This window comes from Typopeltis vanoorti, chromosome 24 (assembly GCF_054136105.1).
Source record: "Typopeltis vanoorti isolate ZY-2024b chromosome 24, IOZ_Tvanoo_1.0, whole genome shotgun sequence".
NCBI classification, from domain to species: domain Eukaryota; kingdom Metazoa; phylum Arthropoda; class Arachnida; order Uropygi; family Thelyphonidae; genus Typopeltis; species Typopeltis vanoorti.
The window spans coordinates 49719113-49731813 of NC_143572.1; the positions used below are offsets into that span (position 1 = coordinate 49719113).

The window sequence follows — 12701 nt, forward strand, 5'->3', positions numbered from 1 at the left end:
ATCTCTCCCACAAGTTGGAGAGAGTGACCATATGGTTTTGACTTGGAAAATGAATAGACATGCAGGAGTATCAAAGAGACAGGAACTTATGTGGAATTATAAAGCAGATGATTATAATAGTCTTAGACGTCAACTTCGGGAAGTTTCATAGAGGGAGGAACTGGAAATCCAGGATATCATTAGTGCGCGGGAAATTGTGAAAGAATATTTGATAGCAGCAATGGTAAGTTGTATACCAGGAGTGAAGATGAGGACACAATTTGGAGTAAAGTAGATGATAAACAATATTAAACAGGAATTGCATGCGAAAAAAGAGGCTATGGAAGAGATATAAGGAGACAGGTGAAGAGAAGATGCATGAAAAATATAAGACACAGGCCAGAAGAGTGACTAGTGTGGTAAGGAAAGCGAAACTAGAATATGAGAGGAGATTGGCCCTAAGATCCGAAGAAAATCCTAGGGAATTTTTTAGCTATGTGGGCAGTAGGAAGAGAAATGACTGTGGAAGAATGATATTGTGGGATAAAAATGGGAATAGAGTGACTGATGCAGTGGTGGAATAATGATGTACAAGTGGCAGTGACAGCTAAGAGGAAGGCAAAGCAGAAGTGGGATGAGTCAAGAGTGGAAGAGGACAGAGAGGTGTACAAACAGAGAAAACAAGAAGCCAAGAGAGTTGTGGCACAGGCGAAGACCATGGCATATCAAGATCTGTATGATCAATTAGAAACAAAGGAAGGACAGAGAAAAATTTACCAACTAGCGAAATGTAGAAATAAAGCAGCTAAGGACATCTTACATGTGAGGCAGATCAAAGATGCTGAAGGAAGAGTATTATGGAGGGATGTGGACATAAGAAACAGATGGAAAATATACTTTGAGGGACTTCTGAATGAGGAAAATGCAAGGACTCACAGAGGAGATGGGCAGCCTTCTGAGGGGATGGTGCAGAACATCAGTAGAATGGAAGTGACGGAGGCCATGAAGAGGATGAAGAATGGCAAAGCGGTGGGCCCCGACAGAATTCCAGTGGAGGCATGGAAGGCACTGGGGGAAGAGGGAATTGACCTGCTGTGGGACCTGTTCATGAAAGTTTGCCAACAGGAAAATATACCCGAGGAATGGAGGGAGAGTACTCTTGTTCCCATCTACAAGGGTAAAGGGGATGCACAAGACTGTAAAAATTACAGAGGAATAAAGTTGATGTCCCACACAATGAAGATCCTAGAAAGGGTTCTTGATGGTAGATTGAGGGAGGAGGTGGAGATTGCAAAGGAACAATTTGGCTTCATGCCTGGTAGATCAACAACAGATGCTATCTTTGGGTTACGACAGATGATGGAAAAATATCGAGAGAAACAAAGGGAGCTACATCTGGTATTTATTGATCTGGAGAAAGCATACGATAGAGTGCCAAGGCAAGAAGTCTGGAGGTGTCTGAGGGAGAAGAAGGTGCCGGAGAAATATGTCAGGTTGGTGCAGGAAATGTACAGAAATGTGAAGACAAGTGTTCGGACCTGTTTGGGACAGACAGAAAGTTTTCAAGTAACAGTTGGCTTGCATCAAGGGTCAGCATTAAGTCCGTTTCTGTTTAATATTGTGATGGAGGTGGTAACAGAGGAGGTGAGAGAAGATGCACCTTGGACAATGTTGTATGCAGATGACATCTTGCTCTGTGTAGATTCAAGAGAAGAAGCGGAAACTAAACTGGAAAGATGGAGAAAAGTACTGGAAGAGAGAGGTATGAGACTGAGCAGAAGTAAGACAGAGTATATGTGTTGCGCAGTGGGCGGTGGCCAGGAGACAGAGCTGGAGCTGGAAGGAAATGTCATCAGGAAGGTGAGAGACTTTAGATACTTAGGTTCGACAGTGGAAGAAGATGGAGGAGGTGAGAAGGAAGTGGGATGCAGGATACAAGCAGGTTGGAGGAACTGGAGGGAGATGGCTGGAGTGTTATGTGATAAGAGGTTGCCGATCAATCTGAAAGGCAAAATTTATAGGACAGTAGTGAGGCCAGCTATGACATATGCTATAGAAACTGTGGCCCTGAGGAAAAATAACATTAGCAGGATGGAAGTAGCAGAGATGAGAATGCTTAGGTGGATGTGCGGTGTGACCAGAAAGGATCATCTGAGAAATGACTATGTCAGGGGAACAGTGAAAGTTACGAACTTAGGAGCAAAAATACAGGAGGCAAGGTTGAGATGGTTTGGTCATGTGATGAGGTGGGAGGACGAATATGTGGGAAGAAGGGTCATGCAGATGGATGTGCAAGGAAGGCGGAAGCGTGGGCGGCCAAAGAAGAGATGGAGGGAGCTGGTAGAAGAGGACTTGAAGATGAAGAACTTGGATGTGGTGACAGCCCAAGACAGGAAGGTGTGGAGGAGACTCATAAGAAACAGTGACCCCACTTAAGTGGGAGAAGCTGCAGAAGAAGAAGAAGATTGGAGTATTTCATCCTAGAGGAATCAGTTTTAATACTAGAGGGATAGCAGGTTCGAGGTTTAGAGGTACAAGAGGAGAGTGTGTTTCAGATACTGAGTACTCTGGATGTCAGTAAAGCGTTGGGACTGGATGGCATTTCACCACGGGTTTTGAGAGAATGTGCTATGCAACTGACAGTGCCTTTAACCTGGCTTTTCAATGAAAGTCTGGCTTTGGCAAAGGTGCCCAGGAAATGGAAGGAAGGTAAGATAGTGCCATTGCATAAGGGTGGTAACAGACTGGAAGTGTCTAATTATAGGCCAGTCTGTGTGTCATCAGTAGTTGTTAAAATCTTGGAGAAAGTAGTGAGGAATCATATACAGCATTGGGCAGATGAGGGTAATATTATCTGTGAGAGTCAACATAGATTTGTGAAAGAGCGCTCTTGTTTTAGCAATATGCTAGCCTTTCATAATAAAGTTACAAGAACATTAGATGAGGGAAAGGCATATACTGCAATATTTTTAGACTTAGCGAAGGCATTTAACAGGGTGCCACATGATAAGCTGATATTTAAGTTGCAGCACATAGGTCTGGATGTCAAATTGGTCAACTGGATTCAGGATTGGCTGTCTGATAGGTATCAGAGAGTTGTGTATGGCGGAGCAGTTTCAATGAGGGCAGAGGGTTACAAGTGGGGTCCTGCAGGGCTCAGTACTAGGACCTATATTGTTTAACCTTTATATCAGTGACATTGCCAGTGGTGCAAGGGTATATTCGGTTGTTTGCGGATGATGCGAAGCTGGCAAGGATTATTAGTAATAGTGCAGATGCGGCAGCCATGCAAGAGGATTTGAATAAGCTAGATAGATGGGCAAATGAATGGGGTTTCAGTTTAATGCAGCAAAATGTAAGGTCTTGAGGTTTGGGAAACATCGATGGGATGCTGCATTCTCTATTAGAGGAGTTATACTGGAGGAAGTAGGGGAGACAAAAGATCTGGGGTTGATGACTGATAGAAACCTGAAATTTAAGGGGCATATTGCAAAGGTGGTGAAAGTAACACAGAGCATTGCTGCAGTTATGAGAAGGACAATGACCTGCAGTGATAAAAGGGTTATCATTCTGTTGTATAAGTCTCTGATCAGACCACACTTAGACTATTGTTCTCAGATTTGGTCCCTAGGATATGAAGGGGATAAATGAACTGTGGAAAGGGTACAAAGACGGATGATAAAGATGGTTTCAGCACAGTACAAGGATAGTTATGAGGATCAGCTAAGGGAATGTGGACTGCAGAGTTTGGTGGATAGAAGAAGGAGAGGTGATATGATTGAGACATTTAAACTGTTCAGAGGTGGTTACAGGGTTGACACTGGCGAGTTCTTTCGCTTGGTTGAACAGTGGGAAGGAGTGATGACAAGAGGCCATCCCTGGAAGTTATGAAAGGAAACTGTGAGCGATAGGGTGAGGAGTGGTTTCTTTGCGTGGAGGGTGGTTGAACCGTGGAATGCATTGTCTGATGGAGTGGTGAGAGCAAGAACGGTCAATGAGTTTAAGGAGTGGTATGATAGACTTTGTGTTTCTTAAGAGGGGATATTCAGTTGTCAAGATTCATCCCCTCGATGAATCTTGACAGACTTTATGTTCTTAAGAAGGACCTCCCACGATAAGTTTTTTGACTCCATGGAGGCCTGAATAATAATAATAATAATAATAACTACCTTAGACAGTATGTAACAGAGGGCACACTGTTACATACTGTCTATTGAGGGTCTTGGATTTGGTCATCTCATCAGAGGATGTAATTATAAATGAGGTGTCAAATCATCCACCAATTGGTGAAAGTGACCATGAGGTGATTACCTGGATGGTTGCCAGCAGTGTGAGGACCTCTGTGAGAAAAGGGTATGTGTGGAACTACAAGGGGGGGGGGTGATTATGAAGAACTCAGGAGACAGCTTGTGGGTGTAACATGGAATGAAGAGTTAGCTGGAAAAGAGATCAATGCAGCTTGGGGGATTTAAAAAACTATCTAGTAGATGCAGTGTCTAAATATATTCCAAGAGTGAGAAAGTTAAATAAAGTAGGTGTCAGATGGATGAATAAAGAGATTAAGCATGTGATACAGAGAAAGAGAGCATTGTGGAGGCAGCATAATAGAAGTAGAAATAAACAATTCCATTAGGTCTACAAAGACCAGGCAAGGAGGATGACTTGGTTGGTGAAGGTAGCTAAAGAGAGGTATGAACAACAGTTAGCTAATGAAGCCAAAAAGAATCAAAAGGAGTTCTTTCGATATGTAGCCAGCAAAAGAAAGAATGATTATTGAAGGATGACATTGAGTGGAGAAAATGGTATAAAGACAGCTGTTGTGGAATGTGTGGTGGAGATACTTAATGAGCAGTTCATACAGGTCTTTCAATCTTGTGAATGTGACTTCATGGAGAGATTGAGAGCAGTAGATGATGGGGAGGAGAGACTGACTGTAAGCGAGTAAGAGGTGTATGGGGAGTTGAGTAAACTAGATGTTAATATGGCTGCGGAACTTGATAATATATCGTCATGTATTCTGAAGGAATGTGCCAGGGAGTTGACACCTGTCTTGACATATTTTTTTAATACAAGTCTTCCACTCTGTCAAGTCCCTAAGGTGTGGAAGGAGGGAAAGATTGTGCCACTTCATAAAGGAGGTAATCGAACTCGAGCATTAAACTATAGGCCTATCTGTGTGTCAGGTGTTAGATCCTGAATGGAGAGCTTTACAAGTAAATTCGTTATTCAGGACTTAACAGGATAACTACTACTAATTAAGGAGATATCTGCACATCAGCTAATAATTATGAAGTATTGTTTTATATTATGTAATAATGTGTAGTCCATGTGTGCCACATAGTGAGAGTTATTGTTAGGTTATTTGTAATTCCCAAGTAAGCTGTCTAGTACATTGCGAAATTCTCATATCGCGTATAATCTGTAAGAGTCGAGCATAGCGATGGAGGCTATACCTACGCGGAAAAATGACGTCAGAGAGGCTACCTATAATAATGTAACCTGACAGGTTAGGGAGAGTGTAGGATCACCCAAAGGGCATGAACAATGGGGTTCGTGGGTGAAAACCACATCGAATAGAGGGCATCCGAATAGGGCAAATAAGACGAAGCACGCCATTTTAGGGGGCTTTTTGGCCTTTTGATCTTCGGTTGCTGGATTCGAGTTTTAGGGGGGTTGGTCGGAGGATTCGTGAGAGAGCGGTGGTCCGACTACGGTAATGACGGATGGCAGATTCTTTTCTTGAGAGTGCTTGAAGATTTTCAAGCAGAGCAGATCGTGATACGACAGCCTATGTGGAATTGAGCCTTAGCAGAATGTCCCATTGGAGAAAGTTTACTGGGGAGCAGTAGACAGCATGCAACAGTCAGAAACAATTAGAAGAAAAAGCATCATACATCGCCAGGCGTAAAGGCCGAAGAATCAGCAGTAAAGTAATCCAAACCTACATGAGATGGCGGCATGAAATCTGAAAGAATCCGGTAATGTAAAAGTTTTCGTTCTATGTTAAAATTCATTTAGAAGAACAAGAAATTTGTGTGCATTGTAACTAAAGGACACTAGTAGAGAACGTTTAGTGAGAATTTGACTGAATTAATTAAGCCCTTGTGGAACAAAGAAGAGTTGATAATAGGCAGTAATTTGTGAATGGCTAGGCTTGCAAAAAATGAAATTTTGAATTAAGATAGTTATTGATAGAGTATTAATGAAAGTGTTCAATGCATGTTCTGTGAATAACTTGTGAAAGGAATTATATAGTAGTAGTATTATGCTTAAACCTAATCTTATCCTTTCATAATTGAAGGATTTAACTTACTCAGATTCATTGTAATTTAGTATAACCCTTAACTTAGAGTGAATTTTGATCCATTGAGTATTTAAACTTACATAACTGTAAATGTTTTATGTTTTTCCAATAAATATGTTTTGTACCTTATACCTGAGTTTATGCCTGATTACGAATTCAAACCACCACTTATGAAATAGAACCTTTTTGGAGGGAAGGAATTTAGATATAATTGCTTAAGTGAGATTCGGTCTACGACTGCTAACTGAATCTGCACAGCAACTAGCGTAAGATAAAATATTGTGTGTATCCTTTTGAATTTTGAATTATTTCCCTGAACAAGAGTCTCTTCTGTTATAGGATATTGGCTGGTGGAGCAAAATATAAATTTTGCCAATATCCGAAAAGGAAATAAAACTGAATTAATATTTTAAGAACATGACAGTAGATTAGAAGGAGAGTTATTATAGAGGTAGAACAAGACATAATATAGAGAAAGCAGCTACATAACAATAGAGTAGCCGGTAGGATATTGATTGTATAAGGTTTTAAGTAAGCAAAAGGATAGATTCAAGAAACAGTAAGTTAATGTATGATAAGATTAAACGGACGATTTAACAATAGAAATTACTATTTAACACAGGTGTTGTGATTAAGTTGTTGGAGAAGCTTGTGAGAACTAGGATCCAGAGTTGGGTTGACAACAATGGTATCATCTTTGATGGACAGCATGGATTTGCTAAAGGGAGGTCATGTTTTAGTAATCTACTAACTTATTACAATAAAGTGACTGCTTCCTTGGACGGAGGAGAAGGATACACAGTGATATACTTGGATTTCGCAAAGGCTTTTAATAGAGTACCTCATGATAAGTTGACAGTCAAACTAGAGCAAATGAGGTTGGATATTATATTAGTGCATTGGATTGGAGACTGGCTATCTGATAGGTATCAACAACTTGTGTATGGGGGTGCGATATCCAGGAAAAGGAAAGTCACTAGTGAAGTGCTTCAGAGGTCTGTTTTAGGACCATTACTGTTTAACTTGCATATTAATGATATTAGTAAAGACTGGATGGAGATATTCAATTGTTTGCGGATGATGCAAAGTTGGGATGAACCATGAAGAGTAGTGAGGATGTTTTGACCTAGCAGGAAGACTTGAATAAATTGAGTGATTGGGCACGGAAATGGGGATGTGAGTTCAATGTTGCAAAATGTAAGGTTTTAAAATTTGGAAAAAGATGGGATGCAGAATTTATGCTTGGTGAGGATACATTGTTGGAAGTGGAGGAAATAAGAGATCTGGGGGTGATAGTGGATAAGGATCAGAAATTTATTGGACACATAGCCAAAATTGTGAAGACAACACAAAGGCTTCTTGGAATGATGTGGAGGACACTGACGTGTAGAAGTAGGGAGATTCTTGTTCCATTGTATAAGGCTCTGATTAGGCCACACATGGACTATTGTACCCAGATTTGGTCACCTGGTTTTCAGAAGGATGAAGAGATGTTGGAAAGGGTCCAAAGGTGACTGACTAAGGTAATTTCTGACCTCTGGAATGTCGAGTATGAGAAAGATTGAGGAGAGGCAGTTTGCAGAGTCTGGTGGACAGGAGGAAGAGGGGGAGATATGATAGAGACCTACAAGTTTTTAAGGGGTTGTTATAGGATCAATGCTGGAGACGTTCTACAGAAAATAGTGGGAGATCAGGGGAGAACCAGAGGTCATCCCTGGAAACTGTATAAAGAGGGTGTGAGTAGGGGAGTGAGAAGCAGGTTTTTTTCATGCATTCTGTAAATGATTAGAATGCCTTGCCTGAGAGTGTGGTGTCTGCAGGGAGTTTGAATGTGTTCAAATCACGGTATGATCAGCTGTGTGTGTGATAAAAGGACCTCCCAGATGAGTCTTTGACGCCATGAGGTCTTGGGTAGTAATAATAATAATAACTTCATAATATGATTTGTCATCGTTGATGTAAGTTCTCTTTCAAAGGAGAGCTCATCTTATTAGTTGGCTAACTATTGCATATTATTTAAATATGACAAAACTATGAAGATTGGTGTGCTTTTAAACATTGAAAACATTGTAATTTGACCGTTTTTTATTTCTCCATTAATGGTCATCTTGCTGATCTCTCATTTTATGTATTAATTGTGGCTTTCAGATTTAAAATTGCACCATTAAACAATAAAAGTTTTAAATTGTAGTAAGTATTTATGTTTTCAGGAAAATAAAACTGTGAGAAGTATTGACAGTTGATAAGGGCATGGAAAGGAGTGTGAAAAACAAAACAAAAAATAAATAAGGTATAGTGATAATTGATAATTATTTAGCCTTTTATTTTGCAGAAATTCTTAGTATAATATTTTATTAAAAATACTCTTACATCAGCTTTAGAACCCATGGCAAAATATGTAGCCGATCACTTAATGTTGTTAGACATGATGTGTATTTAATGAAAGATAGTACCACTGTGATTAATATAAACTAAGGTTAATTAATTCCTGTATATCATTCAGATTAGAAATACATCATTATGGATCAGAGTGACACTGCTTGTGGAGTTAAAGATATGTGATGAAAATGTGTTTGGTGTTAAATTAGTTGGATGCATCTTGGACATAACACCACTCAAATTTTCAGCATCTTCTGATAACCATTCCTTTTTTTTTTTTTAAAGGTTATAGAGTGTTTATTGGTACTATCACTAATTCAATGAACAAATAGTGGCTGGCTCTTGAATTTTTTTTGTTCAGTAAGGCAAATTTTGTTCTATTTTTTTATGTCAGTATGAAGAGGTCCCAGGCAATGACCACTAGCCTTGATTCATCATGTACTCCCATGATGAGCTCTTGGACTCCCTGGAGGTGTCACATAATAATAATAATAGTAATAATAATGATATCTCTTAACAGCAATTTCTTTTTGGTGTTCATTCTCTTAGACAGCCTCAGAATGGTTTAATTGACAGTAAGAAGAAAGGTTTTTACGTGTTAATTAAAGAATCTAGAATCTATGATTGATCTTTAGAATAGAAAAAAAAAAGAGGATTTAATTATAATTAGTTTATCTTTATTTAAATTACCTTTAAGTAATTTAAATGTTTCTATCATATCTCCTCTTCTTCGCCTATGCTATACTGCTGGAAGAAAGACAATTATAGGTTCGATTTTGGTCATGAACTACAACTGCAGGGGCAAGCAGAGTTCTCCCACCTCTCATAATTTCAGGTTTTTAACTCTGAAACTCAGAAAAGCTGACCGCAGAATACAAGTTAAGAGTTTGGAACATAAAATGATAGCAACTGTTTGCTATACTCTCAGTTTCAATACTTGAAATCATCTATGGTGACAGCTTTCTCCTTAAAGGATTTATTTATCTAGACAAAGTGGAACACAACTGGGAGATGAGTATGGGCAGAAGGTAATCGGACAGGAGCAAATGAGAAGTCACAGATTGGGGTGGGAAGCATGAGTAGAACTGGTTATAGAGCAAGAAATGAAATGTTATGCTTATTTACGATTGCCAGGAGTATCAGGAACAAGAGAGATGAAATTGTTTCATTGATTGTGTTTGTTGTTGTTATGTTCCATCGAGTCGTTTTCGATTCCTGGTGATTCCATGAACATACATTCTCCATTCAGATCTGTCCCGGGCCAAATCTTTCATAATTTCCAAGCACAGCATCATCTTCTCCAGACTGTCATTTGCTCGCATAATATGTCCAAAGTATGACAATTTTTGCTTGATGATCATAGCTTCGAGGGAGCAATCTGGCTTTATTCTGTCTACCACTGATTTAATTGTTTGCTTTGCAGTCCATGGTATTCTTAGTAATCGTCTCCAAACCCATAATTCAAATGCATCTATCTGCCTTCTTTCACTCTTTCTCAGGGTCCAACTTTCACATCCATACAGTACAGGGAATACCATTGCTTTCACGATTCTGATTTTTGTTGTGAGGCTGATATCTTTATCTTTAAAGATCTTGCTTAAATTTGTCATTGCTTTCTTTCCGAGTAATAATCTTCTTCTAACTTCTTCAGTACGATTACCATCTTTATCAATTCGGGATCCTAGGAGTACAAAATTGTTAACTGCTTCCATTTTCTCCCCATCTACTTCAAAATCATTAAGTTCACATGTTGCCATAGATTTGTCTTTTTGAGGTTAAGTTTAAGACCATATTTAGCACTTTCTTTTTTAACTTTCATAATAAGTTCCTCCAAATCTTCTTTGCATTCTGCTAGCAAGGTGGTATCATCTGCATATCTCAAATTATTAATATTTCTTCCACCAATTTTAATTCCAACTGAAGACTCCTCCAGCCCTGCCATTCTTAAAATGTATTTGCTGTACAAGTTAAACAGGTATGGAGATAAAATACATCCTTGTCGCACCCCTTTACCTATTGTAAAATACTCACTTTCACCAAGATCTGTTCGGACAGTAGCTTCTTGTTCATAATAAAGATTCCTCAGAAGGATAATGAAATGCTCTGGGACTCACATTGTTCTTAACACAATCCACAGTTTCACATGATCTACACAGTCAAAAGCCTTACTATAGTCAAGGAAACAAAGATAGCCATTCTTTTGATATTTCTGTGCTCTTTCTATTATCCATCTCACATTGGCGATTTGATCTCTTGTTCCTCTGCCTTTTTGAAATCCCACCTGTTCATCTGGCATTTCTCTCTTCATGAATGGTTCCAGTCTTTTCTGAATTTGAGTTTATATATCCAAAAATAATTGAAATAAGTGAAAGGAGGTGGGATGCGAAAGACACCGTGATGGGAATAGAAATGCAGGGATATGTTGTTTTTTGTGAAGATAGCAAAGGAAAGAAGGGATGTGGGGGTGCTGCTGATGATAGCAAGGCAACTGCACAAGGTTGCTTCAGTGGACATAATTTCTCCACTTTTCCCCCCCTTGAGATATGGGGGGGGGGAGTAGCAGTGGTTTTGAAGCAGAGCAGTATGGTGTGAAATGGAGATTGATGGAATGAGATATTTGGTCAATTGTTGCTACTACAGCCCAGGAAATGTGGAAGGGAGAGACAAAGATGTATAGGCAACTGCTTAGTGAGCAAGCAAAAGGTGATCATTATGATTAATTTCAATTATGGGAACATTGATTGGAATGAAGAGATAGCATAAGGGAATAAGGAGAATGAATTTCTCAAGTTCTTAAGGGTCAATAATCTTAGGCAATATTAATGGAGGACACACGAGTGCTAAAAGTCTTAACTCTGGTTATATCACCAGAGGATGTTGTTGGGAATGGAGTCTATTCTTCCCCAATTGGTGAGATTAACCATGAAATGATCACGTGATTATTATTATTTATTATCATCATCATCATCATCATCATCATTTGACCTCCATGGAGTCAGAGATTCACTGTGGGAGGTACACACCATTGCACACAATGCTCATCCAACTGTGCCTTAAACTGATTCAATATGTCTACATTCACAACACACTCAGGCAATGCATTCTACTCACCAACCACTCTCCATGCAAACAACCTGCTCCTCATTCCTTTGTTCACACTCTCCTTATACAGTTTCCAATGATGGCCTCTTAGTCTACCTCCCCCCCCCCCCCTCCCATTCTATGAGAAATCTCTTTCATATCAATCTGATAACAATCCCTCATTAGCTTATATATCTCTCAATCATATCCCCACTCATCCTCCACAAGACTTTGCAACTTACATTCTCTTAAGCTGTCCTCTACTCCACATTCCAAAGACAACTGACCACCTTAGTGAATCTTCTCTGAACCCTTTCCAACATATCGTCATCACCATGAACACTCAGTGACCAAATCTCTGCAAAATAATCCATGTGAGGACTGATCAAGGCCTTATACAATGGCATTATATCCTCTCTATTTCTGCATGTCAGGGTCCTTATCATTACCATTAGCCAATGTGATGTCTTCATAGCTTGTGCAATGTGGCCCCTGAATTTCAGGTCCTTGTCCACCATCACTCCTAGATCTTTCATCTCTTCTACTTTGTTTAAAGTTTCCCCACCAAGTGTATACTTCGCATCCCATTGTTACTTACCAAATCTCAAAACCTTACACTTTGCAACATTGAAATGACAGTTCCACTTACCTGCCCATTCATGCCATCTATTCAAGTCCTCCTGTAAGGCCATAACATCTGCTTGACTCTACATTGCTCTCCCCAATTTTGCCTCATTTGCAAACAGCTGCATATCACTAGTTAAACCCATCCCGATATCATTAACATACAAATTGAACAACAATGGTCCCAAAACTGACCTCTGCAGTACCATTGTCCTTTCTCTTTCAGGACACACTGTACCCCCATATACAACTTCCGATACCTATCTGATGACCAGTCACTCATCCAACTCAGAAGTCTGTTATCCAATCCCATCTCTTTCAATTTATTTAACAG

At 39.5% G+C, this 12701-nt stretch overlaps 1 protein-coding gene across 5 annotated transcripts in view; it reads left to right on the top strand.

Annotated features, from left to right (window-relative positions):
• LOC150093183 (phospholipid-transporting ATPase IF-like) overlaps positions 1 to 12701 on the top strand; it is a 799705-nt gene that overhangs the window by 710434 nt on the left and 76570 nt on the right. The window contains exon 28 of one of the 5 annotated variants that reach the window (XM_090413777.1): positions 8494 to 8553. The exons of the other annotated variants lie outside the window; for them this stretch is intronic. Within the exon in view, the coding sequence (XP_090269903.1) occupies positions 8494 to 8526 (33 nt within the window). The 3' untranslated portion in view covers positions 8527 to 8553. Of the gene's footprint in view, positions 1 to 8493; positions 8554 to 12701 lie in introns of those variants that run through there. 5 annotated transcript variants of the gene reach the window in all.